General features: G+C 32.5%; 1 protein-coding gene across 4 annotated transcripts in view; it reads right to left on the bottom strand.

Annotated features, from left to right (window-relative positions):
- Window positions 1-20,068: 20,068 nt before the first annotated feature.
- The window catches only part of LOC145288126 (fructose-bisphosphate aldolase-like), a 73,079-nt gene continuing 65,394 nt past the window's right edge, over window positions 20,069-27,753 (bottom strand). For all 4 annotated transcript variants that reach the window (XM_080136321.1, XM_080136289.1, XM_080136244.1 and 1 more), the window contains exons 5-8: window positions 26,364-26,447; window positions 25,488-25,662; window positions 23,664-23,863; window positions 20,069-20,425 (exon numbers count right to left, since the gene is read on the bottom strand). In XM_080136321.1, coding sequence (XP_079992447.1) covers window positions 20,333-20,425; window positions 23,664-23,863; window positions 25,488-25,662; window positions 26,364-26,447 — 552 coding nt within the window. In that variant the 3' untranslated portion in view covers window positions 20,069-20,332. The remainder of the gene's footprint in view (window positions 20,426-23,663; window positions 23,864-25,487; window positions 25,663-26,363; window positions 26,448-27,753) is intronic.

Raw genomic sequence — 27,753 nt, 5'->3', positions numbered from 1 at the left:
GTCAGGAGCTCTTCCGGCGCACCTCGCTCAAAAAGAATGGAGGATAGGTGGCAAACAACATTTGCTGAATCCTGTCTGGTCATCTGCCGCCACACCGCAAATCTCGTAGGTCCGCAATCAATGAGAGTTAGAAAGGGCTTGCCACTGTAATGGGTAATATCCATGGCCAGCCGCTGCCACACACTCTCAACTTCCAATCGACCCTTCTGCCATCGCTCTGATGCAGGATCAATAGACTGGCAAGCCTCACAATTTCTGATGATCTGTCTGACATCCATCTTGGTCACTGCTGGGTATACGCATCTCACAAGATAAAGGGTCCTCTTGATACCCAGATGTCCGCTCTGTGCATGAATTTTTTGTATTTGACATGGGTCGATTGCAACTGCACAAGATCGAGCAGTAATCTCCATTCCCATCTTCGCCGAAATAGCTTGTAGAAAAAAAATGTGTAAGGAAAAAATTCAAGATGGCACCCGACTCTCTCTTTAACACGGTAAGTTCAAGAAAAGATGTTATAAACGTTGCAGCAATTCAATAACCAGTATACACCGGTTCTGCATGGTTAGCAAGGTGCCTAGACGGACGCGAACGGTTACTCAGACCGGACTCAACAATGTAAGATATCCTCACACGGCACAAGAAGCAACAGCCACACAATTCCCCGACCAACTCAATCGTCGCTCTCTCACGTCCTTTTCATCACCAGCATTTATGGTTGTTGTAGGCCGGCTAAATTTGCATATTGCGAGAATTCGTGTGACTTTGCGAGATATCATCCTTTACAAAAGACGGCGGCCACCATCTTGATCTTTCTTTATCTATTTTCGGTCGGTGACGCTGAACCGGTCTCGAGGTGAGTCTTTCCTTTTTGTCCGTCTCTCTTACGCACCCACACACCACACACACACGTGGGCGCTTATCTCCTGGATGCACATTACAAATTAAGTAGTTTATATATATATATATATATATATATATATATATATATATATAAATATATATATATATATATATAAATATATATATATAAATATATATATATAAATATATATATAAATATATATATATAAATATATATATATAAATATATATATATAAATATATATATATAAATATATATATATAAATATATATATATAAATATATATATATATATATATATAAATATATATATATATATATATAAATATATATATATATATATATAAATATATATATATATATAAATATATATATATATATATATAAATATATATATATATATATATAAATATATATATATATATAAATATATATATATATATATATAAATATATATATATATATATATATATATATATATATATATATATATATATATATATATATAGTGTATTTCACCGTCTGAAGAGAGGCTGTTTTGGAATATTTTCGAATGATATAAAGTTTGAAATTGTCCGAATGGTCACGAAACAAGTGTAACGAATATGAAAATATACAACATGATGCTCTCATTTTGATTTTTATTGACTTGATTTTGTTAAAATATTATATATATATATATATATATATATCCTAAAAGAAATTTCTCCTATTTTTTCCGCACAAACGGATCAGAAGGGGTTTCAAATTGCAGTTTTATGATTACTAAACTTATGCATTCGTGGCCTAAAATTTTCATCTTTCTGTTGCAAATATTGACGGTGTGAGGCTTAGAAAATAACCGCTATCATTAACGTGCATTAGAAGCAAAAAAAGAGCATTAAGAATGATGTTGACTATATAGAAAAATATATTCTAGAGTGCAAAAGGTCCATCGTTTTAATAGTACAACTCTCTTTTTCGTAGCTGTTCAACTTGGTTAAGATTGCGAAATTTCTTGAACCACCGTTGTGCCACACGTTCTTTAGTGCTTCTTGGGCCAAACGCATCATTGATATCACGAGCTGTCTCAGCAGCTTTTCGGCCTAATTTGAACTAGAACAAGGAAATCGTGCGGATTTAAATTTTGTCCATGCTGCCTACATCCCAACAAAAAAATGAATGAAAGATTGAGAACGGTAACGAATAACATGATTCAACAGAGCGAAAACCGCGCTTCAAAATGACATATAACATGGCATATATATATATATATATATATACATATATATATATATATATATATATATATATCAATGAATTAATTCAGAAATCATATAGAAAAGTAACATATGTGAGAAAACAATATTGTTTTTACACCAATCTAATATTTGTAAAAAAAAAATAAATTCTACAAAATAAATTAACTTTGAAATAATTGTAAATTGTCATTTTATTGCTTATGTCATATTATTTTAACTGATCTCTCTCTCTCTCTCTCTCTCTCTCTCTCTCTCTCAACCTTTGTATATATCCATATATTAATACCGTAGTACCTTTAATGTACGTACGTACGTACGTACGTACGCATGTCACGGTTTCTAGATTATAAATTATTCGACCGGGAGATCCTATTTATTAAAAAGGAAGATAGAAGCTGATAATACACTACGAACATTAAATTAGTATATACATACATTAATTCAATGTTCGCAGTATGTTATCACCTTCTACCTCCTTTTAATAAATAGGATCATCCGATCACCGAAGACGTAATGTAAAAAAACGAAAAATAAAATAAAATGGTGTCATTGTTGGGTAGTACGTGAAACTAAAATATACCTTATTGGTCTTTTGACTAGAATCCATGCGTAGTATGTTTTCTAACTAAAGATGGTATAATATCGTGGGGTTTCCGTTCGCACCTGGTGTTCATACAATTGAAATATGTCACAGACCCCTATAAAGATATTGAAGATAAACCATAATAATCAGATATATTCGGACACTACATTAACCAGATTACTTAGATAAATACTTTTACAGTTTTAGCATAAGGGTTACAATAATATCGCGAGATCTCCATTCACGTTTAATGTCCACAGAATGCCCAGCAGTAATATATTACATATGAAGATGCCCAATAGATCGCGTTAGTATATATATATATATATATATATATATATATATATATATATATATATATGATTGTTGAGCTGGATTAAATCCGACGATATGAAATAAAATGGAGGTGGAAGGACCTGGACACTCAACGTTTCGCCCGATTTATGCGGGCTTCTTCAAGAGGGATGGTCATTGACGAGAGAGTCGGAGGATTGGGGCTATATATAATGATGGGGGAGAGCAGCGTGTTTTCCTTATGTAAATTAGATGTCATATGTACATGTATATACATTTTATGAGAGAAAAAAAACTAAATTAGAGTAAACTAGTGTAGTGGATTACGTCTAAAAGATAAAATATCGTAGAGATTAAAAAAAAAATTGTGTTTGGAAATATAGCGGTGATAGATTAAATAAATAAAATGACATGAGATTACGAAAGAATCTTTTTTTTAAATTAGAAATAATTGAATTGGGATAAAATAGCGCAGTAACTTAAAAGATGGTGTCTAAAAATAAGAATAGGGGGTGATAAAATGGAGTCTAAAAATAGATAATGATAAAATACAGTAAATAAGTAAAATAAAAATAAAATTAAGTGAAATTACGAATTTTTTTTTTTTTTTAGACTCCATTTTATCACCTCCTATTCTTATTTTTAGACACCATCTTTTAAGTTACTGCGCTATTTTATCCCAATTCAATTATTTCTAATTTAAAAAAAGATTCTTTCGTAAGCTCATGTCATTTCATTTATTTAATCTATCACCGCTATATTTCCAAATACAATTTTTTTATCTCTACGATATTTTATCTTTTAGACGTAATCCACTACACTAGTTTACTCTAATTTAGTTTTTTCTCTCATAAAATGTATATACATGTATATATGACATCTAATTTACATAAGGAAAACACGCTGCTCTCCCCCATCATTATATATAGCCCCAATCCTCCGACTCTCCCGTCAATGACCATCCCTCTTGAAGAAGCCCGCATAAATCGGGCGAAACGTTGAGTATCCAGGTCCTTCCACCTCCATTTTATTTCATATATATATATATATATATAAGTGACTTTGTCTGTCTGTGTATGGAACGGTCTCTAGAAAACTAATTTTCTAATTTTTGTGGTCTACAGACTTGAAACTATAGGTGTTTGGACATCTGGACACATTTTATTTGTTTTGATAGTTAGTCTGTAAAAATCGCTGCTGAAGGGAGTCAAAACATTTAAAAATTGAAACTGGACATCAGTCAACTAAACGTGTACCTTCTAAGCATGCGAAAATACACATTTATTCATTAAAATCTGTTAACTTTTAAAATTCTGACATTCATCTGCTGTTAACTCAGGTAGAAACGAATAAGGCTGGATCGCTAAATGTTTTGCTTTCGATTATAGTTGATGAAAGCCAAGTCAATTTTAAACTTTTGAAATCACTACTATATATAATCAATAGAGAATTGGCTCTATAATAATTCATATGAAATATGCATGAAGTAAAATATCATATTTAAGCGTATTTTATGATGGAGCAATGCTAGGCGGCTTGCTAGTATATATACACACACACACGTGTGTGTGTGTGTGTGTGTGTGTGTGTGTGTGTGTGTGTGTGTGTGTGTGTGTGTGTGTGTGTGTGGATTGATGTATCATTTTAATACTCCACTTTTTATCAAAACTGACTTTAATGAATGAGATTAAAATCGTTGAAAGCAATTGGAATTTTCAACTTTGTGCACAAACTTGAAATTCGTTAAGCAGACATACTTTGATCTTTAATACAATAACGATAGAAACGTGGAAATGGAAAGGTAAAAAAAATCCGCAGTTTGTGAATCCGGGTGACAGACAGTAGATATAGATCTGACCGCTGAAACGACAAATTCAGCGAGATGTGAGTGCTTCCTCAGCCTCTTTTCGTCTAGAACCAATCGAATATGAGACAGATAATCATCAGCAACAGTAAAAACGCCAGTCCTCTCCCCTCCCTCTCTTTCTCTCTCTCTCTCTCTCTCTCTCTCTCTCTCTCTCTCTCTCTCTCTCTTCCTCACTCACACGCACTAGTAACTCTTCCACTTTTCTTACACACACTTTCTCGAACATTCATATGCACACACATACGCACTCTTTTTTCACGTTATTTCTCTTTCTTTCTTTCTCTCTCCCTCCCTCTCTCTCTCTCTCTCTCTCTCTGTCTCTTTCTCTCTTCCACAAACACACAAACATACATAGGCTCTCTCCGCGATTCTCTCTCTCTCTCTATCTATCTATCTATTTCTCTTTGCTAATAACATCCAAGTCATTTTTTAAATCACTACTATATCTCTATACAAATAAAATGAAATCATTTTTCCCTCTGAGTTTGATCTTAATAGGATCAAAACTCAAGACATTTTATGCAAATGCAATGTGCACAAACTGCAGCAAATTATCTGAGGTGTGCTATAGGCCTATTGCCCTTACACTTCCTCGATAACTGTACATTCCTACATTTCTTTCTGGTGAGAGGTCACTGCCAAAACCTGTAAGAATCAATGGAAGTGGTAAAATCTTTTCTCTCTATAACATTCATACTCTCCCCGCGACCACTTAACACCATTGCGGATATGTCCACAGGGGAATGGCATTTTACCGTCAGGTGAAACGCAACTTTCAATTACATCTATTACATGGGTTACTTATAACATTTCTTTTATTTCTTCTTTGTTTCATTTTTTTTTTTCATTTTTTCGCCCTTTTGGGGGGGGGCTGCGATTCGAAGGGTTACTTAAACGAAACGAACTAACCTTGGATTTTTATAACAAACTATAACAGTCAGCCGCTAGCATTCTTCAAATGTTCAAGCGATTACTCGATTCATATATTTTATTAACTGTATTTTCCCTTCTATTATGTTTTCAGTGATTTTATACGTGATACTAGGGGGGGGGCTGACTCCTTCTTTTCGGATTAGTTACTCAGTCATAATTTATTTCTATACTTTGAATTTATGGTAGTTTCATAAGCCCAATTACTAATACACTATCGATATGGAACCAGACGACATTCCAATTGGTAAAAAGCGACAACAAAGAAAACAATACAAAAAAAGAAAACAAAACAAAACACATAACAAACCGTTATACTTACACCTAACAATTATACAGTTAAAAATACTTTTTTGCATAAAACCAACAATAACAACAAATTATTACTAAAATCTACTAAACATGGTCAGTTTTCTGGTTTTATTTAGTTCTTTTTTTCCATTTGTACTTTTTTCCGGTTTTTTTTTTGTTTCTTTGTTTTACAAAAAAATAAAAATAAAATAAAAAAAATAAAATAAACATAATTGCATTTCACACGGAGGTTTTTTTTTTGTATTCATTCCATTTCGTTTTGTTTCTTTGTTTGTTTGTTTTGTTTTTTCCTGTATTCTGCGGCTGACACCGATGACTGCCGGTCTCGCCTGATCAATGCTTGACGGGAATTCACGAGAATTAGGGTCAAATTATGCAGCACTACCTTCATTTTTTCCTTTTTTTCACTTTTTCTTGGGCCCTAAACACTTACAAATGATTTCCTAACACCCTTTCTTACATTCCCCCCCCCAGTTTTTTCCATTAATTCTTTCAATTTTACGCGCATAAAACACATAAAAATAACATTATACATATTTGGGTCCTTTTGCTAACCAGGGGGTGGGGGCAAATACAGTTTCATTTCTTCACCATATTGGACACTAACAGAACAAATTCAACATAAATCATTACGGGTTTATTTCGTTTACAAAATAAAGTCCGCTGTTTGCATTTACAGAAAATTTACTCCCGTTATATATTAGCTAAACCAGGGGGGGGGCATCTATAAATATAAAACCGAAAATGTGTGTGTGTGTGTGTGTGTGTGTGTGTGTGTGTTAGCTTCTTCTTGTGTATGTCCGCGAATGCTTTGGCTTGCAGTGCAAAAATAGGTCAGACTTCCTCGCACCTGTTCATTTCGCTTCATAAACCTTCATATAACGCCCGTATCAGTTCCTCTCCATCGTGGCACAGATGGTTTGGTGACTGCCTTTTTTCTCCTTTCATTTCCACCTTCGCGTCAAGGCTTTGGGGCTCAATCCGACCTTCCAACCAAAACTTTTTTTTTCTTTTACACGTCTTTTTAACACACACACCTCCAAACACCCGGGCAATTCCGGGTACCCCATGCTAGTATTAAATACAATATAATATTCAATTCAGAATTGGTTCTGCAATAATAAATAGGAAATTTGCATGAATTTAAGCGTATTTTACAACCTGTCAAGGCCGTGAGCCCCCATTAAGGTATATATATAAGAGCAAGTAGTTAATAAAACATGTTAAAAAACACTTTGAAAAAGAGTTAAAAACATATTTAATTTGAAAAGGAAACACTAAATAAGTGGATAGTCCTTAATCCGCAGAGTTTCAAAGAAATACTTTCCTTCTCATCAGAGGGTAGGATTTAGCAAAATGCGGGATCGGATTTGCTTGCAAAAGTATTTGATGAAACTACAAGTAAGTCAAAGATCTTACTTGATAACAAAAAGTGAAGCAGAGGGAATAGGGTGAAGAAAAAAATGATTTCACGTGAATGGATATTCTGGTGAAAGGTAAAGTATCCAATGACGGTAAAATCCAAAAATAAAAATTTGCACAAGTAAAATCCAAGGGAATCGCATAATTGGAAGATGGTCCAAAATAATCCAAAAGGCAGAAATCCGTGGAATAATTCACAAATAAGTAGAAAGAAAAGGGGAAAGACTTCCAATAATATTATTAAAAGAAAGATAAGATATGCGTTAAACTCGGCTGCTGAGGCATGGCGTAATTAAGAAAAATGGGCGCCAAAAATATAGAGCAAACAAGCAGTCAACTAAAATGTACAAGTTATTACTTAAAATCTCCCCTCTTTGGGTTGAGCACTGTCGCAAATGTATTTTCACCCAATGCTTCATTTAGTTATTAAGCGAAGCTCACTGTCCAAGCAGACAGTGAAGCGATGGGCGAGTGCTTTTTTAATAAGGACTTGATGATGAGAGACATTTACGGGCACCGATTCGTAGCCTTGTGGGTAGAGTTTCCAACTGTCACTTCGATAGTTGTAAGTTCGATCCACAGCTGAGGGAAGGCGCTTGTCCAGCCACACTGATGAGTTGTGATACAATGAAACAGTACTGTATATACATATATATATATATATATATATATATATACTAGCAGGCCGCATGTCTGAATACCCTTTATGTAAAATTTCAAATGTTTAGACCTAAAATTGGCTTAATAGTTTGCTAGAGACCGCAAAGGTAAAATCTTTTGAACTTTGACCCCTTTGCAGCCAAATTTTCGGCCAAACACCGATTAAAAAGCTTGCCCTATGTCTGAATACACTTTATGTAAAATTTCAAATGTTTAGACCAAAGATTCGCTGAGTAATTTGGTAGAGATCAAATTTTTTTAACTTTGACTCCAATTTTGACCACTTAACATTTATTGTTTTGGGCTCAAATCAAATTAAAAAGTTTAATCCCTGTCTAAGTAAACTACATCTTAAGTTTCAAGTGTTTGAATACAAAATTGGCGGAGGAAATTGGTAGATTTTTTCCAAGGTCAAATCGATAAACTTTGACCCCTTGACAGGCAAATTTTTAACCGAAAACCAATTAAAAAGATTTTTCCCAACCACTTTGGACCAAAAACTGATTAAAAAGATTTTTCCAAATGTTAAATCTCAAGTCTATAGACTGAAAATTGACAGAGTAGTTTGGTAGGGGAATATACACAAACAGATACGCGCACAAACAGACAATTTCACTTTTATAGATATATAGATATTAGACCCAATATATAGTAATGATTTAAAAGGTTTTTTTTAAAAAAATGAATCGTGCGCCACCTCCGAGAATTGAAACTAAAACGTGTGTATATATATATATATATATATATATATATATAGGAAAGGAAATTTGCCTCTGTGTGTCTTTGTGCGTAAGTTCATTCTCTATGGACTTGAAAACGGCTGGGGCGATTTTTATGAAATTTCACACAAAGGTACTTTATGTGCCTGGCAGTGTTCTTAGATAGGATTTGTATCAGAATGTTTTCGATATCGCTAATCGAAATAATCCAATCAAAAAAAAGGACCAAGCGATTTCGACCAAAATTAACACCTTACACAGCCTAACATTACAAGTGCATTTAAGAAGTTTTATTACCACACAAGCCGAAAGACCTTACATATGAAATTAACAATAGGTTCCTTGATATGACAAAGGCGCGTTAAAAATGAATGTTTCATACTTGATACTTTCATTTTAAACTTAAATTCAAGCCATTATCGCCGCAAAACCAGTAAGGTTAGGTATATAAAATCAACAGTAGGTTCTTTGATATGATAGGGGCGCTTTTGAAATGAATGTTTCTGTTTAGAGCACAACGGAAGCATGACACTTTTGCATTTTAAACCTTTTTGGTTGAGAAATGGGCCACTTCCCTGATTTCGATGACAATCAAAATGTGAAACAGGCGTTGATCATCATTCAATCCTGGGCAACGTCGGGTCTCCCTGCTAGTATATATGAAGAAAATTGATCATGGAAGAGAACGGGCTATAATGGAGATACTATAATCCAGGATAAACCCGTGAGATTACCACAACTGTCGAACCAGAATAAATGTCGGATAATAAAGGTAATCGATTATCCTATATTGAACACGAGTTGTGCAAGATTATTCTGTGATTATCTTTGTATTCAATAATCATTTGCGATTCGATGCATTTCGTCTATTTCCATCTTCTAATATGAACAGGATATATCTCTGTCTATATAAAATTAGGTATGTTTATGTTTTTATAAATAGTTTTATATAAAGAATTCACTCCTAAACTAATTAACCGATCATTATGAATTTTTATTGTTAAGGCGTAAGACGTTAAAATGTGGGTTATATTCAACATAAAAAATATTTTTCTTCCTTTCTTCGTGTGCCTAACACCAGGTAGAGGTTCTATGGAAAGGCTTTCTTTTCAAAGGCTTTCCGTCTATGGAATGCATTACAACAGGATTGATTCCCTATTGCTTGACCGTCTTCAAGTTTAATGTCAACAAATTCTCGTCAAACACTTCCTCATAAATAATAATCAAAATTATTTGGATTATTCAGACTACTGTTCTCATCTTGAGTATTAGTCTCATAACGTTTCAGCCGATGTAACATCCGATCTTCTTCAGGTGCATCTTGTCGAACTCAGAAATCTTTCTATCAAACTTGGAAATCTGCATTTAATCCACTGTGTAGAAATCTTCAGTAATTCACAATTCTAGTCTTAGTATTGTCTGCATTGAAGATTAAACCTTACTTAGAACTAAATCTTACTTATTACTTTATCCATTATATCATTGAGATACACCTGAAGAAGGTCAGTTACATCGACCGAAACGTTGTGAAAATAACACTCAAGATGAGAACAGTAGTCTGAAGAGTCCAAATAATCCTAATTATTAATCCTCATCTCAAAAATTCATAAACGTAAAAAGGAAAAATAAGTTCATACGATTGATCAATGTTAGTACTCCCATAATGTTTCTCATTTTTCGGATGGCAATCTTTTCTATCTTATTAACTTTTATCATAGAGTGGCTCTCGGCCTTGATAACTGGCGAGCCCAGAGTGAAAAAAACTTATTGCCAAATTAGGCTTCTTACAATTCAAATATTTGTGTCACTTGTGAAAAATCTAACATTTACTGCACGTCTACGATCAGAAGACATTTAATCTATTGAGTCTAATTGGTGATTGCAAATTATTTTATCATTCAAATAATTTTTTTATTAATTTATTTTGAAAAAAAAAAAAAACAACAAAAAAGAAAATTTTTCTTTTGTTTCAAATTGAAATTCAAAATCAACGCCATCTTGTTTTTTTTGTTTGTTTGTTTTTTTAACCAAACAATTTGATTTTTTCATTTTAAAACATGTGGAGAATTCCAGTCATTTAAAATTTTATCTTTAACCGAGTAGATCAGTTGTCTTCTATATATATATATATATATATATATATATATATATAAAACTAGCATGGCTACCCGGCGTTGTCTGGGACATAGATAACAAAATAGAAAAGTTTTGTTTTATGTGTGTGTAAAAAAGAAAAAAAGAATGAAAAGAAGAAAAATATTCATACGTAAGAAAAAGGATTAACTTTATAATTATAGTTTCTTTCGTTTTAAAAAAAATGTTTTGTTAAATGTAGATTTTTCTGTTTAAATAAAATAATAAATGAAAGTCTTCGAATACAAATTCCAGTCAAAGAAACCTTGTCATGGATTATTAGAACTACTGCTCTCATTTTGGATATTATTCTCACAACGTTTCGCCTAATGTAAACTCCGACCATCTTCAGGTGCACCTTGTTGAACTCCGGAACCTTTATGTCAAGCTGTAGAGAATTTGGAACTGAACCGTTCACTTAATACCTGAGGGCAGATTGCTTTTTGTTCGCTGAGCGATCATGCAACAAATAAAACACAAAATAATAATCAGTTCTAATGATAGTCTACTGAAGATTGAAGGTTCACTCATCCCGACACATCAATACTAAGAATATTATTACGAGTTATTTAAAAATCCAACTCAAAAATGACTGACAGAATGAGAAAAATTTACTTCTGTGGATTAAATAAATGGTTGTTTGAAATTCCATGCAGATTTTCGAGTTCAACATAAAGATTCCCGAGTTTGACAAGATACACTGAAGAAGGTCGGAGGTAAGATCGACCGATACATTTTGAGATTAACACTCATGGTGAGAACAGTAGTCCAAATAATATAAATTATACAAATTATCAATCTTCATCTAAAAAATTCAGAAACATAAAAAGTAATAATCAGTACATACCATTAATCAATGATAGTATTCCCATAGTGTTCTTCATCTTGGAGCTGGTAAAAATTTTACGCCTTATTAACTCTTATCCTAGAGTGGCTTCCGATTTTGATAAGTAATGAGTTTATTCTTGGTTTATTAAATGTACAAAAATACATCGACAGAAATTATAAAACTATACAATGTCAAAACTTTATTGGTTCTTCTCCAAAATTCACCCTATATTAAAAAAAAAAAAAAGAAAGAAAAAATTTTTATGATGTACATACCCCTGACGAAAAGAAAATACCATGCATCAAAAATCACATAAATTGATCAGGTAGTTTTACTTTAAATAAGAAAATTATCTTTAAGCAATTAATGGGAATTCGTAGACATTAAAACAAAAATCTCACAAGTTTGAATTGTTGTTATTTCCTTTGTTTCTTGGCATTATTTTCAAAATGGCTGGCGAGACAGTCATTCTTCTGATACTGATAAAATTTGATTTTATTATTTAAAAATAAAACTGCTTGATCAATTTACATGATTTTTGGTATATGATATTTTCGTTTCGTCATAGGTACATACATCATATAGATTTTTCTTTATTTTTATTTATTAATATATGATTAATTATGGACAAGAATCACTTTATTTTCTCTTCAGATTATTTTCTGAGCATTTATTGAAGAAACTAGCGGTAAGATCTGGCGTTACCCAGGATCGAATAAGAAACTATTATGTGCCCTTAATTCTATGTTGCCTTTTTTATATTTAATAAATGTTCAATTTTGGAGGTGCATTCCAAGATTGTTGTCAGCATTGATTGGCGGTTAAGTGAAGTGACTTTACATAAAATAATTTTGACTGAATTTAATTAACACTTTCAGGAAAACCTGGTGTATTTCTAAAAATACCGAGAACCTCTATCACCTGTGAACTGATACTTAAAACACTGAACCCATTTACTAAAATATCTGTTCTTGATTTTTAATTTCTATGATTTTAAAGTTATAAATAAATAAAATAATATAAGAGGTTACATTTCGTTTCTATGGTCTAAATATATAAATATATAGGCGCGAACGCAGACCCCACAATAATGACGTATGTCCTTTAATCTAGATAAATTATACTTATCCAAGTATCTTGAGTAATGTAATTTCAGAATATATATAATTATAGAGACATATCTCCAAAAGTAGGAAAACTTTGTGAACAGACAAAATCAAACAAAGAAAAGAAATTTTTGTCAAGACACATAAGCACGTGCTTTTAAACATACACAAACGCTTTTGAACATACGCACACGTTTTTAAATATGCAGAGGTCTACTAAAACACAGACAAAACAATTTAATTCTGTTATTGCATATTCACAATTATAAAAGAGAAGAAAAATAATTTGAATTATAAGAAGTATTATTCTCACAACGTTTCGGCCGATGTAATTCCTAAATTTCTTCAGGTACATCCTATCAAATTCTGGAATTTTTTTGCCGACCTTAGAAATTTGTACAGAATTTCAAATTCTTTATTTAATCCTCATGGACACATAGCTAAAAAATAAAGGTTGTGTAGCAATCAGATCTGAGTGGCAACCTTCTGGAAGTTGAAGATTCAATCTTCACTACAGGTAAGATCAATTAAGAATAATATAAAAATTATTTCTATCTATATAAGACTTCTATCTGGTTATTCTTCCCCGTAAACTAAATAAAAGGTTGAATTCGAAATTCGTGTGTGTGTGTGTGTGTGTGTGTGTTCAACAAGATTCTCGACTTTGACAAGATGTGCTTGAAGAAGGCCGGGAATTATATCGATCGAAACATTGTGAAAATATCATCCAAAGTTAATATTATAATATCAATCCTCATCTAAGCAATTCCAAGATAGAAGAAAATATTTTAAAAGCTAAATGAAAATAAGTGTACATATTTTCTTTTTGTTTCTTGTGTGAACTACTGACAAAATAACAATGGGTCACAAACTAAAAACAGTCTCTCAAATTTTGAAGTAAGTCACAACTGTTCTTTTTCCTTGGTTGTGTCATAGTACAAGCTTCTTAATAGCATCGGGTTATGTTACAAAGACAGGAATAGTAACTTTATTATATCTGTGGATTATATGTATCTACATTGGTATATCACCTTCATTTAAATTCTAAGAAGTGTTAATTAATGGTATGTTTACAGCATTGAACCATTATCTTCAAGTTTTAATTGTTGCTATAGAAAATAATCTTGTTAAAGGCTAAAAATATGTTTTAGTAAGTCTTTTCGCTAGACACAGAAAACCGGAAGTGACATTTTGACGCAACTCAGAAATCCGACCATGAATCATTCGAATTGTTTAACAAGAGACAGAAAGCATCAAAGTGCTTCAAATAAGATCGATCACTAACTAATCCTTTAAAAATACGACATTAATCTTTTTTCCTGGATAATAAAGAAAGAAAAAAGAAGCATCAATTTGTTGACAAGTCGAGAACAAATCATTTTAAAGCGAGACGATGTCATTTTCTTCGCAATAATTTATACTTCAAGATTCTCAATAGAAAACGGTCTTGGTTTATTTTAATAAATGTTTTTATTTAGTACAATCGGATTAGACTTTAATATTGTAACAGTACTGTCCTTGGGGTAGGTAGAGATGATGATGATGATGACGACAACGACGACTCCTAATTAGGAAATATTATTTAGAATAATAAAAGAAGAAGAAGAAGAAGCAGCACGAAATGTGTGGAACTTACCAGAGAACTTACTCGAACACAGAACATGAAGAACGTTAAGATAAAACCAATAATCGGACGAACATTAAGAAACAGTCTAAAAAAACTGGAAAACAACCAGGAAAAATTGGAATAATGGAGAAGCCTGAGAAGGAAACAGCAATGATGAAAACAGCTGAAATCTTAAGGAAAATCCTTGAATGCGGAAATCTATATAGGAGACTTTCTTAAATATTTTTTATGTTTTACTTGTAATTGATTGAAAATTGTGAGACAAAATGCGTTTTCTTTTAAAACAAATCTCATTTACATTTTGTCATCGTTAATGCTATTTGAAATTTTTATAAATGATTAAAAAGATTCTACGATTGATAGGCAAAATAAGAAACCATTTTAGGAACAGAATAGTTAACAAAATCCAGCCCATGTCAAGAATGGGTTTCTATATAATAATCTTACTATGTAGAAAACGATTCTTAACAGTGTGACGAGTCTCTGTTAACTATTCTCCACTTTTCCTCTATTAAGAAATGTTCATATTTTTACTGGCAGTTATAGAGATTTATTAGATTGATTTGCATAAAAAAGAAAAAGATACAAATAATAATCTATATATCTATAAAAGTGACATTGTGTGTGTATACATTTCCCTACCAAACTACTCTGTCAAAATTCAGTCTACAGACTTGAGATTTGACATAAGGGGTATTGAAATTTTGGGAAAATCTTTAATCGGTTTTCGGACAGAAATTTGGCTGTCAAAGTTCAACGATTTAACCATTGAAAACTCTACCAAACTCCTCCGCCAATTTTGGGTCTAAACACATGAAATTTTAAATGTAGGTTACTTGGACATGGATCAAACTATATCATTTGATTTAAGACCCAAAAAATAAATGTTAACGAATCAAAATTGGGGTCAAAGTTTTACCTCTGTGGTCTCTACTAAATTACTCAGTCAATTTCTGGTCTAAACATTTGAAATTTTACATAAATTGTATTCAGAGATAGAGCAAGTTTTTAATCAGTTTGAGTCAAAACTTTGAGTTGCCAAGGGGTCAAAGTTCAAAAGATTTTACCTTTGCGGTGTCTAGCAAACTACTCAGCCAATTTTGAGTCTAAACATTTGAAATCTATACATAAAGGATATTCAGACATGCAGCAAGCATTTTAATCAGTTTTGGAGCGAAAATTTGGCTGCCAAAAAGTTAAAGTTGAAAGAGTTGACCTTTGCAGATTCTACCAAATTCTTCCGCCAATTGTGGGTCTAAAAACTTGAAATTTTTATGTAGGTAACTTGGATATGGGTAAAACTTTGTATTTTGATTTGAGACCAAAATAATAAAGGTTAAGGAGTCAAAATTGGGGTCAAAGTTTAAAAAATTGACCTCTGCGGTCTCTACGAAATTACTCATAACTTTTGGTCTAAACATTTGAAATTTTACATAAAGTGTATTCACACGTAGTGCAAGTTATGAACAGTACATAGGACTTGAGCAAAGCCGGGCGAGACTGCTAGTAATATAACAAACCCCAGATGTCATAATAGTAAACAAGAAAGAAAAGTCCTGCCAAATTGTAGACTTTGCCGTTCAAGCAAACCACAGAGTAAAAAGCAAGGCGACAGAGAAGCGAAGCAAATACACGGAACTGGCCAGAGAGCTCAAAAGGATATGGAAGATGAAGAAATCCAAGATAACACCACTAACAGTAGGAGCACTAGGAACAATACCAAAAATCTTTGAAAAAAGAATGGGAAAGATTGGAATCAGAGGGATGACTGAAAAAATACAACATATAGCAATAACGAAAATGGCTGAAATACTAAAGAAAATTCTTGAATGCGAAGACTAATACACATGAACTACACGCACAAGCCAAACATACAGGATCTGCCACAGATATAAAACACAAAGGAACATCACATGGAATCATGAAAACTGAAACTGTAGAATTGTAAGTTCCCCTCTGTGTCCCTGCCTTCGCCTGACTTTTCTTTTTCTTCCCTTGTGTGTGTGTCACCACACCAAATAATCGAACAGCATTAAGGAGGATGGAAAAACCGAGGAGAGAAAGCACTAGCAAGACCTCGTCTAAGTGAGTGCAAAGATGACTAGGATCTTGAGGGTGGGGCTTATTACCACCCAAATTACAGTGAATAATAATGGTCGCTACCAACGAGAAATCAATGGTAAACAGCTGTTGTGATAATGCAAATTCATCTGCAAAGGTTATCAAGAGGTAGAGAATACTGAAAATCTGGAGAGACTTGTTGTCACTTAGATTCCAGATAACACCACAAGTTGTTTTCAAAGAGAAATCTTTGATAATGACTTGTGAGTTAATAATAATAACATTTTATAATAAGTTTAAACACAAATAAACTTATCCATGTAGGTGAAAGAATCTTGCCTTTGGTAACATTTATTTGTTGTATTTTTGTTTTTCATTTTTTTTTTTTTTTTTTTTCATTCTGTTAATTTCATTAACAAATGCCCGAATTTCATTCTTATTTTGAGGGGTTGGGGTCTAAGTTTTAATGTAGATATAATTTCCTTTTTAGGTTTTTCCCTTTATGTATTTTATCCGAGGACTTAATAAACTGATCGTGTAGCTTAACTGCCATAAATATATGTCCATAACTTACTATGTAGCTTTACTCACATACTGAGCACTGTTGAAGTAAATACTGAAAATCTTATATCATTTTATGTGATTCTGGTTTATATGTAAGAGTCTTGTCCAAAATGTTGGCATAATAGTCGCACAATGCTAATGGACAATTTTGCAGAGATCCATACCTCTTGCTCCTCTGGATAGATATAGCCTAGACAGACACTGGTTTTCTCAGAAAATATGGGTAACATTCAACTGAGTCTGAATGAAAGTAGCTAAAACACAAGACAACCTAGACAGGCAGGGTTATGTACAGGATTCTTGGCGTCTCTGTAGTGACGATGAGCAGACTATCACACACACACACACATACTGTCCTCTAAGCAAGGCATGCTGCGATGCAGCCCTGAGGAACACTGCCCAACGATTGACCTTGATAGAGTAAAATGCTATGATGGAATGATTTTGGAACTGTTGCTTCGTGAGTGAACTATCATGGGTTGCGACATGCAGCATGGCCGAATCAACAAAGTCAACTTTTTAAAAAGAGATTGGGTGAGGGGGATGATTCTGTCTCAAGTCCAGACTTGAGTATTGGAGATGAAAGTCAGTAAACTAGGGAATTCAACGGACGCAGTATTGATCAAACATTTCTAGCCTTTTAATATCTGTAGTTATCAAATGGAATTCTCAACCAGGTTTCACAGCCTTAAAAAAAGTATTTTTCTGGATGGTTTGTATTAAACTAACATTGCATAGACAAGTAGAGACAGTTCAAACTATTAGCAAATATGAGGAGAGGGATAAGAATAGATAATCCAAGCTATATTTAACTTAATACAAAGGTGGCTGGGATTCATTTGCAAAAATTTTGATATCACAGATTTTGATAGCATTTGAAGTACAAGACACCAATAAAATATTCTCCAAATTTTAGTGTCTTTGAAATATTTTAGGTGTGGGGGGAGGGGAGGGTTACAAAGGCATAATAATAGCACAACCTTCCATTTGAAAATTCAAATGTTTCAGATTGGTATGATTGCTTCTACAATATGGAATACAAGTGAAAATCGCATTCCAACTAAAAACTCTTATGTATTTGGTTCATGTTTTAATTTCACAAAAAAAAAAAAATCGTCAAGTAGTATTTTGATTAAAATCAGTTTTCACATTTTGTCAATCTGTCATTCATTAACTAGTTAAATGACATACTGACTTACCTCCCCTTACCATTTATGATTTCTGCTCTTATCAATGGTTGATTGTCAAAATACAATAAAACCGATTTTTATTTATATTAAATTCTACTCGATAATGTTTCCTACTTTTTAATATAGACATCTATTTTTTTTCCTAATTCGTAAGTATATCAATGATTTTTTTTTCCTAATTCGTAAGTATATCAACGATTTTTTTTCGTGTTAATTTATTTTCACTTGTTTATGCATCATGTGGTTCATAATCATTAGACACCAATTAAGAATCTTAGAATTTCATTTTCTTAAGATTCCTTAAGCTTAATTAAATTTTTAGACATTTTCTAGACACAAATTCACAATAAATTTTGATTAAAACTAGAATAAAATCGAAATATTGAATTTCAATTATAACCATGGGTATCTACTTAATTGTCATATCGAAGTTAGTAAAATATCTACAAATTATGAAAGATAGTATAGAAAGTTATTAAGAAAAATAGTTGAGAAAATTGCAAGTTTTACTTTAATGATGAACAGGGTAGGTAACTGCAATCTGTTTTGTTACATTTCCTCCTAAAATAATCAATGGATTGCAAAAGTCCATGTTTTATGTAATAATGCAGTAATATGTTACTAATTGTGATATGACAATTCAGTAGAACACATTGTTTTTTTATTGAAATTTAACCCAAATTTTTTGACATTTTTCTAGGAACAAAATCAGGTACTTATACAGTTTGTGCCCAAACTTTTCGTCTGCATCTTCCAGAAGTTTACATAAATTGCCAGAAAAATGCTGACACATTACTAAATCAGATTGCAGCAGATGATTGCAATTGCAATTTGAGTAAATCATAAAAGTCATTAAAGATAATTGATTAAAGCAATCAGGAATTTGACTACAAAGGATTTAAAAGAAAAAAAAATTTTTTAACCTGACTCCTAACCCTAAGAAACGACAAATAACCCGTTTTGTTTTCTTATACTAACCTAGTATTTATGTTTCTGAACTATTTTTAGATGAGGATTGGTAATTCATGCTATTTGGATAATTCAAACTACTGTTCTCATCTCGAGGGTTATTTTCACAATAATCTGGTCAATGTAACCTCCAACCTTTTTCAAGGTAGTCTTGTCAAACTCTGGAATCTGCACAGAATTTTGAATGGAAACCTTTATTTAATCCAAAGAGGTAGTATGCTCTCGTTGTGTCAGCCATGACCAGGTAGAAATCACAAGTACTGTATATTTAGGCATATAAAGGCAACTGTCAGATAAGACGAGGTACAAAATTGAAGCAAATTTTAATAAATTTATCATATATCGGTCGGATAAGACAACTGCTAAATCACAAAACCATGTTTGTTTAGCCTAGGCTAGAGATTGCAACACCCGGTATCTTATGAAATATTGGTTTTTAAAATGATTTTTTTAATTTTAAGGATCGTCTTATACACTGAAATATATGGTAATTCACAATTGTATTTTTGTCACCCAAACTTTATAAAATTTGATTTTCTTAAATAGAACTAAATTTATGTGATTTTTGGAAGATATTTTTTGCATAGGTATAGATTTTTCCTTAATTTTGTTTTAATATACGAGGTATCCTGGACAAAAAAAATTCTCATTCATCATTGATAGGTACTTTAGAATACCATAAAGAAAAAAAGAAAAATAAGATAGACATTTGTGTTTATTGCATTTCTTTGTTTTTATCTAGCCTCAGAAGGTTCCCATAGATTGCCATTTATAGAGTCATAGTACTTTTGGTTGAGGTATATTTAGCATTTAACAATTGTAAAGATCACACATAATTAAAAATCATTTTGTCAAATCACAGAAAAGTCATTTGGGTTTCTTGAAGTAAAAAGTATTCTTTATTAATACTGTTTTGAGATATGGGAATGTCAAAGATTGGGAAAGGAGACGAAAGAAACGTTTAATATGCGTGATTTTTGATGTAGAGGGACTCGGAGGCAGCAGCTGAATCAGAAGATCCACCATATTTACCCACAGAAGCAAGACCATTTGCCTGGAAAAAAAAAAAAACAATTATAAAGTACAGAAAATGAAGCAAAAGCTTTTTTAAAAACTTCTAATAACTGGTTAAAATGCAAGAAAAAAAAAAAAAAAAACTAAATTTGACTGACAGGTATATAAATATTTGTTATTTTTAACAATGTTTGCATAAATGAAAAATGCTGCCTAAATACATGCAATTATTTGTAAGGGAAACCACCACCCCCACCCCACCCCAAAAATTAAGTTATTTCTATTCGATCAAAGGGAGAGAAATTGCCATTGAGAACAGCAGATAGTTTAAGAAGCAAACAAAAATGCATCTCGCATCAGACTTTAAAACATCACACATCCAGTGGCTTTGACATTACCATTTAATCTATAAGTTGTAATCAATAACACGTATCAGATGTATTACATTTTCAAATGTCAGGTCAAAAGTATGTCTTCAAACCAAAAGTCAACACTAAATGTACTCTTCCCTCTCTTGCAACTAATTTTGTGTCTTTACTCCCAAAACAATATTCAAGAGAAACGAAACAGATTCGTATCCTGTCTGAGGTAATGCTGAAAAAGAGCATAAGCTTTGTGGGCACATCATGTGAAGTTACCGATAACTAAAGCAATGGATAGAAAATCAAATAAATATAGAAAAAAATTTGATAATTTATATCTACGATTATAGAAAAGTCACTTTGTGTGAGAGTTCCTTCCTCATAGATTCTGAAATGGCCAAGCATATCTTTTGCAAATTTCACACAAAGGTAATTTATATGTCTGGCAGTGTTCTTAGATATGTTTTGTACAGAAATTCATCCGATATCAAAAATGTAAAAAATCCAAACTTAAAAGCAGTCTTTATCTCTTAGATCTATTTTTAAGATTAGATGTTTTTTATCTAAAAAATAATTTTTACACGTGGATATTTTATGTTACACCGGCCAAGGAAAATAAAATCTCAGCAAATCATTTCTTCTTAAAAAAGACCGATTTATTGTCATCTGGTTGGTTGACTGGTTGTTTTTGTTTTACGGCATATCAACCCTTTTCGGGTTATTTAATGCCGAATCCAAAGATTTTGAAGAAAAAATTTTTAATAGAATATATTTGTTGTTTTCAAGTCGGTTTCTATTTAACCCATAGTTGGAACCTTAACAGGTACTACCACTCCGGGTCAGAGTGGACCTGGGAGCAATGGTGATTAAAGGGTGGCTCCACACTTCCCAAAGCCCGCAAGCTGGGGCCTCACCACTGGATATAGTTTAAGGTCATATCCAGGACCCCCATTGAGGGACTTTTACCCTCTGCAGGGGGGCAGTCGGTGTATTCTAATGCCCCACTGACAGGGCCATTATTGTCATCTGGAGATATAGCTCAGTGGTACAGCATTCCACTACAGATCGAATGATTTTTCCTGTTCAAGCCCGGGTATACCTCATTTTATTTTAATTTTTTTTGTTATTAATGAGTTTAATTTACAATAAGAATTAGAACCATTTAAAATTGCTGCAAATCATTTCTTTGTTTGCATATTTTAAAACTAAACATTAATCAGAACTGACTTTTCCAGGGCATTCATCATCAAGCCCATTTTTTGCGAATTAGTCCACCAGGCAAATTATTCCTCCCTCGTAATATATAATAAAAATAATAGAGGATTGATTCTATAACACATGCATACGCAATCTGCATAAATTAAAATATGTTTAAGCATGTTGTATGACCGGGCAATGCTGGGCAGCCAGTTAGTATAAAATAAATTAGAGTTTTCACCCATTGTGTAAATTTGAATTTGTGAGTTAAGCCAATATATAGCGGAATGTTTTTTAAACTTTATAATCAACTTAGTTTTGATGATATACATCTTCATCAGGCAAAGAATTCGTTTTTTTCTATTCTTGTGTCATGGTGCCACTAGAAAATCAACTTGTGTGGTCTTAATGTTTTTCTTTTTAGCTGTTCACACCGAGAGTATTGCGCATAGCTCACATGAAATGAATTAAAGAATCCATACATCCTTCTCTCTTTGATGTAAGTGTTGTTTACAGTTAAATTAGTACTAATTCGAATTTACAGTGTTTTCATCAAGGATAAAAAAAAAAATGCGGTTCTGACTAGAACAGATAAAAAATAAACTGTTTAAGATCACACAGACTTTGATTTTCTAGTGACATCATGCCACAAGGTAAGAAAAAGAAAAAAAAACACAAACTGATTGAATGTCTGATGAAGATGTATATTGGCAGAATTAAATTGATTTTAAATTTTTACATTTTTTTTTATTTTACAAAAAAATTTAGCCATATATTTTTTTTTTTTTTTTTTTTTTTACACAGTGATCACCACTTATCAAGGCCCGGAAGCCACTCAGGGATAAGGGTTATTGCAAGTACATTACGTTAATGAGGAGATTTGATGAAGTGTTCAATTAGGGGGGGCGGTTCATTAGGAATTTGTTAACATTAGACTTGAAGACATCCAAGTTGTAGTCCGGAGGGAAGCAGGCAGACGGAACAGTTCCACAGGCGTGCAGTTCTAAGAAAGAAGCTTTGTTCATGAAATCCGCGTTTTGATTTAGGCACAGATATAGAGTGGGGGAAATTTTTCACAGTGGATTCAGCTAGACGGGTGTTTTTCGTGAAAGATTGGCGAGGGGGGACCAGGGATTGGAGTTCAGACGAGCACCTGCCATGAAAATAACGATAAAACAAGGATAGGCTCGCAACGTCTCTTCTGTGGGAGAGGGGTTGCAGGGTAGAGAAAAGGGCATCCCCCACTAAACCACGAAGTCTATTTTGTACTCTGTCAAGGCATGATAGGCTGTTTTTGGCAGCTCCTGCCCAGATATGGCAACAGTATTCCATCCTTGGCCGTACTTGGCTTTTATATAGATAGAGAATTGCATCAGTAGTGAGATATCTTCTGGAGCGGTAGAAGGATCCCACCATCTTTCCAGCGACCTTGGCAACAGACTTGATGTACGTGTTCCATTTCAGATCAGGAGTAAAGGTCAAACCCAGAAGCTTGACAAAACACGGGGCCTCACCCAGACGAGAACCATCCATCACAATTGATGCCAGCTGGGGATCAGAGCGTTGATGATGTAAGGATAGGAGTTTGGTTTTGGATGCATTAAAGGTAACTAGCCACATCTTCCCCCATATATTGGCTTCTTACGAATAAAAAAAATTTAGATATTAAGTAGATTATTTTAAATAATCATAAAGTAAAAAAAAAAGTCAACAGCTTACCTTGGCTCGGATCAGAAGTTGTTCTTGTGCCTTCTTGATGTTTTCATCTTTGCCTTGCCATGCTTTCAATACGCTAGCCTGGAGTGCACGTCCAAATGAGAAGCTGAGTGCCCATGGTTTGCCCAATGGACAATTGTTGATTGCATTCAAATTGATAGTGGCATCTTCTTCAGATTGACCACCAGACAAGAAAGTGATACCTGTAAAAAAGAAATAAGAAATCACATGATTTTATCAAAGGCAAAAAAACTTGTCTCTCATCAGCCAATCAGAAAAAGGTCTCTGTATACCTATAAATGTCATACATTAGTCGATTTTAAGATAAAATGCCTTTTGGGGTAAGGTTATTGAGGTTGTTCAGAAGTTTTGTTACTTTGGTGATACCCTTGGAGCACATGGAGGCAGTGGAGCTAGTGCAGTTTCAAAAAGTAGGAGTGGATGAAGTTCAAGAAGATTCTGCCATTACTAATCAGCAGAGCATTACCACTATCAATCAAGAGAGAAGTTCTCCAGGTAAGTGCGGCAATGTGATGTGTATGATAGTGAAACTCAACCAGTGAGAGTTGAGGACATGCGTTGCATGGAGAGAAATAACTGCTATGGATCTGTAATACGAGTGTTAAAAGACTGGTGTTCTATGCATGGACGAAGCCTTTTCATGAAGATTTTTTGGTTGTGTTATGGCATATCAAATCAGTCATTTTGGAAAAAGTTTTTATGCTTCAAGTTCTTCATCTATTCAAATATTTATTCATAGAGTTTAGTTTGGTTTACGGCATAGCAACCCTTTTCAAGTTATTTAATGCCAAATCCAGAAATTTTGGAAAAGGTTTTATGCTTCAAGTTATTTATATATTGAAATATTTATTCATGGTGTTTTGTAGAAGGAAATTATTGTTTTTGAATTGGCAGAACATGATTGAGTTTTGCAAAGAAAGGAAAAGACAAGATCAATATTTGGTGCATTTTATGTCAGGAAACCAATATCTTCAGGGAACCTGATCTAGTAGCACCAGATGCTACTAACAGATATTACCACTCCGGGGCAAAGTGGACTTTGGAGCAATGGTAATTAAGGGGCAACTTCACATTCCCCACAGCTAGATGTCTTAAGAACATATCCAGGATCGATCATGAATGTTTGGTCAATTTTGTATTTCATAAAAGTGTATAATTACGAAATGAGCAGAAACAATTGTTTGTAAATAAAATGTATTTTTAAATGAACTAGGTTTATGTCAAATTAGTTCTAGTCATTATATGCTATAGAGCTATTATATAGACATTCATGCAAATTTGGAATTTACGTAATATACAAAAGAGTGTTCCATAAGTAATGTCTCCTATTTTTTTTTATTCTGCCCGAATGGATCAAAGCAGATTACAAATTGCATTGTTATGATGACTGAACTTATGCATTCATGACCTTAAAGTTTCATCCCTTTGTTGCAGATATTAACAGTGTGAGATTAAGAAAGCAATCTACCATGAACATACATCAGAAGCAGAAATGTGTGATTGAATTCCTGACAGAAGTGCATTGAGAATGGTGGTGACTATGTAGAAAAATACATTTTGGAGCATAAAAGGTTGCTTGTTTTAATAGTACTACTCCTGTCTTCATAGCTTTACAACTTTTTGAGTTACTAAAAATTAAATAGGAGGCTTTACTTTTGGAACCCTCATATCTCCTAAATTTTCAAGTAATTCTTGTATTAATAAAAACATATTAAGTAAATTTATATATATATATATATATATATATATATGAAAATTTCATAGGTACATGATTTTAAGGGTTTCTTTAATTAGTATGAGACTTACCGGGCACAGCAGCTGGGACAGACCTCCGGAGAGCAGTTACGGTAGCCAAAGCATTTTGTTCAGGTGTAAATTTTGCAGTACACGCTTGTCCAGCCGTGCACATATTTGGTTTCAACAATGTGCCTTCCAGGAAAATATGATGATCAGCCAATGCTTTGTAGGTAAAGGCCAAAACCTGATAGAAATAAGAATATTGAACTTTAGACAACAGTCTTTCATTTATACATGTTTGATCTAAAAATAAATTAAAAAAAAATCAATTTTTTTTATCTTGTCTGGATAATCTATACAACATATAATTTTTCCTCTCCAAGTCAGACTTGGTTTATGTTAGGGTTTGTGTTCCTTGATAGAAGCGTTGGTTGAGTTTGAATAAAATAAATATGTATTAGATAAGTTTGAAGCCAAAATAATGCATTATTACAAAATAAACAGAAATTTATATTGAAATTTATAAATATATTTTGAAGATGCACTTCATCATCAGTATGTCTTCTTTTTTTTTTCGCCATGTTGTTGTTAGAGCAAAGAATCAGTAGAAATAGACTTGGTTTATATATTGACTGTTTATATAGTACATATAAACAGAGGCACCATACCTTTCAAATGATTATAATTCCTACAGATAACTGATGCACATTTCCATAAATTAACAGTCATTCGATTTCATAATTTCCTACATTAGTTTCAACCATCCTGACTCTCACTAGTCATACTTAAATGGAGTTTCCATAAATTTCACTCCGTAAAAAAAAAAAGTATAAAAATTCAGACTTTCTTTAAGCAAAGTCTCTTGATGGTTGGCAGGGGACTATCAGACTAAAATAAAAATAAAAAATGTATCCAATACAGAATATTCCCAAAAAGTTTACTAACCTGTTCTGTGACTTTCTGGGAAGTTGCTAAATCATGTTCACCATCAGGAAGAACTTCAGGTTCCACAATTGGCACAAGTCCATTCTGTAGAAATTTTTAAAAAAGTAATAAAACTATTAAAAAAAACATGTTCAGTTTATTAAAGATTTTATACAACTTTCTTTCATTTAAAAGAAAATTTTAGATCTAAGCAACTTTAGAATTTTATTTATGAAGTAACAAATGGATGCAAACATTAAATATGAACATTAAGAGATTACACATAGTTACAACTTATATCCTTAATCGGGGGAAATTAATTCCATCATTAACTATTATTCCGATTTTCACAAAATATCCATCACTAAATTGTGCACGATGTTCAAGTTATTCTTGTGAAAAATGTCAAAATTCCTTCTTATGGAAAATATAACAATTATACCAAAAATCTGATAAAATTTGAAACGTTATATTCCCTTTTCCTTCAAAATATGGAGAGATCAATACACAGTAGGTATCCATTAGCATACGGATAGATTGCGAGGTATTGGAGATGATTTGAATATTTTTGTTTAAAGTAAGAATCATATGAATAGTAAAACATCCCAAAATCTAAATACAATAAAAAAACTCCAAAATGGAAGAGTTAGAAAAGTAAAGCTTTTTTTTTTAGTTCACGCATCTTCGTAAGTTGTATCATAATAAAGTTAGAAAGGAAAAATATCAACAAATGCAGAATATTCATTATTAAAGATGAATCGAAAAGATGGGTCAGAAAATAAAAAAGCATCGAAAATGCTTATAAATTACTTAATTACAACAACAGTTCTAAACTAACTAGCAGGCTGCCTGGAGGGAATTAATTAAAATGAATGTTTAAAAGAATATGCAAATTAACTAGATCTTTTGCTAGTGAATGCAATTCCACAACCCATATATAACCAAGTTGTATTTTCTTTTTTAAATAAATAGAAAATGGGTTTTTAATATAGATATCAGTACACGAAAACAAATAAAATTTATAGGAGTATAAATTACGGTATATTTAAAATTAAGAATTACAGTCAAAGTATATATTTGATTAGCAAGACAAATATATATATGGAATTGGTATGTTTAGGCAGCATTTTTTCATTTAAGCAAATATTAAATGCAACGGATCACTTTGCTTTATGATTTTTTTTTTTTTTTTTTTTTTAATTTTCCATATAATCTTTTGTATCAAAAGTATTAATAAGAGTTCCATAGTTGTTGCTGTCACGAGCACTTTCGATTCGTCCACGAATCATCTTCAGCTGTTGACGTAAAAGTGTGAAGAAGTGAAAATGAGAATCAAAAGTGAAAACTAAAATATACAGTAAACGGCGTTAGGCAATGGTAAGTTAAAATATATAGAGTCGATATTTAAACT

Source organism: Euprymna scolopes, chromosome 1, assembly GCF_053919585.1.
Source record: "Euprymna scolopes isolate OS-2025 chromosome 1, ASM5391958v1, whole genome shotgun sequence".
Classification (NCBI taxonomy): Eukaryota; Metazoa; Mollusca; class Cephalopoda; order Sepiida; family Sepiolidae; genus Euprymna; species Euprymna scolopes.
Note: the sequence above shows the minus strand (reverse complement) of the source record. Positions and strands in the feature narration are given on the sequence as shown.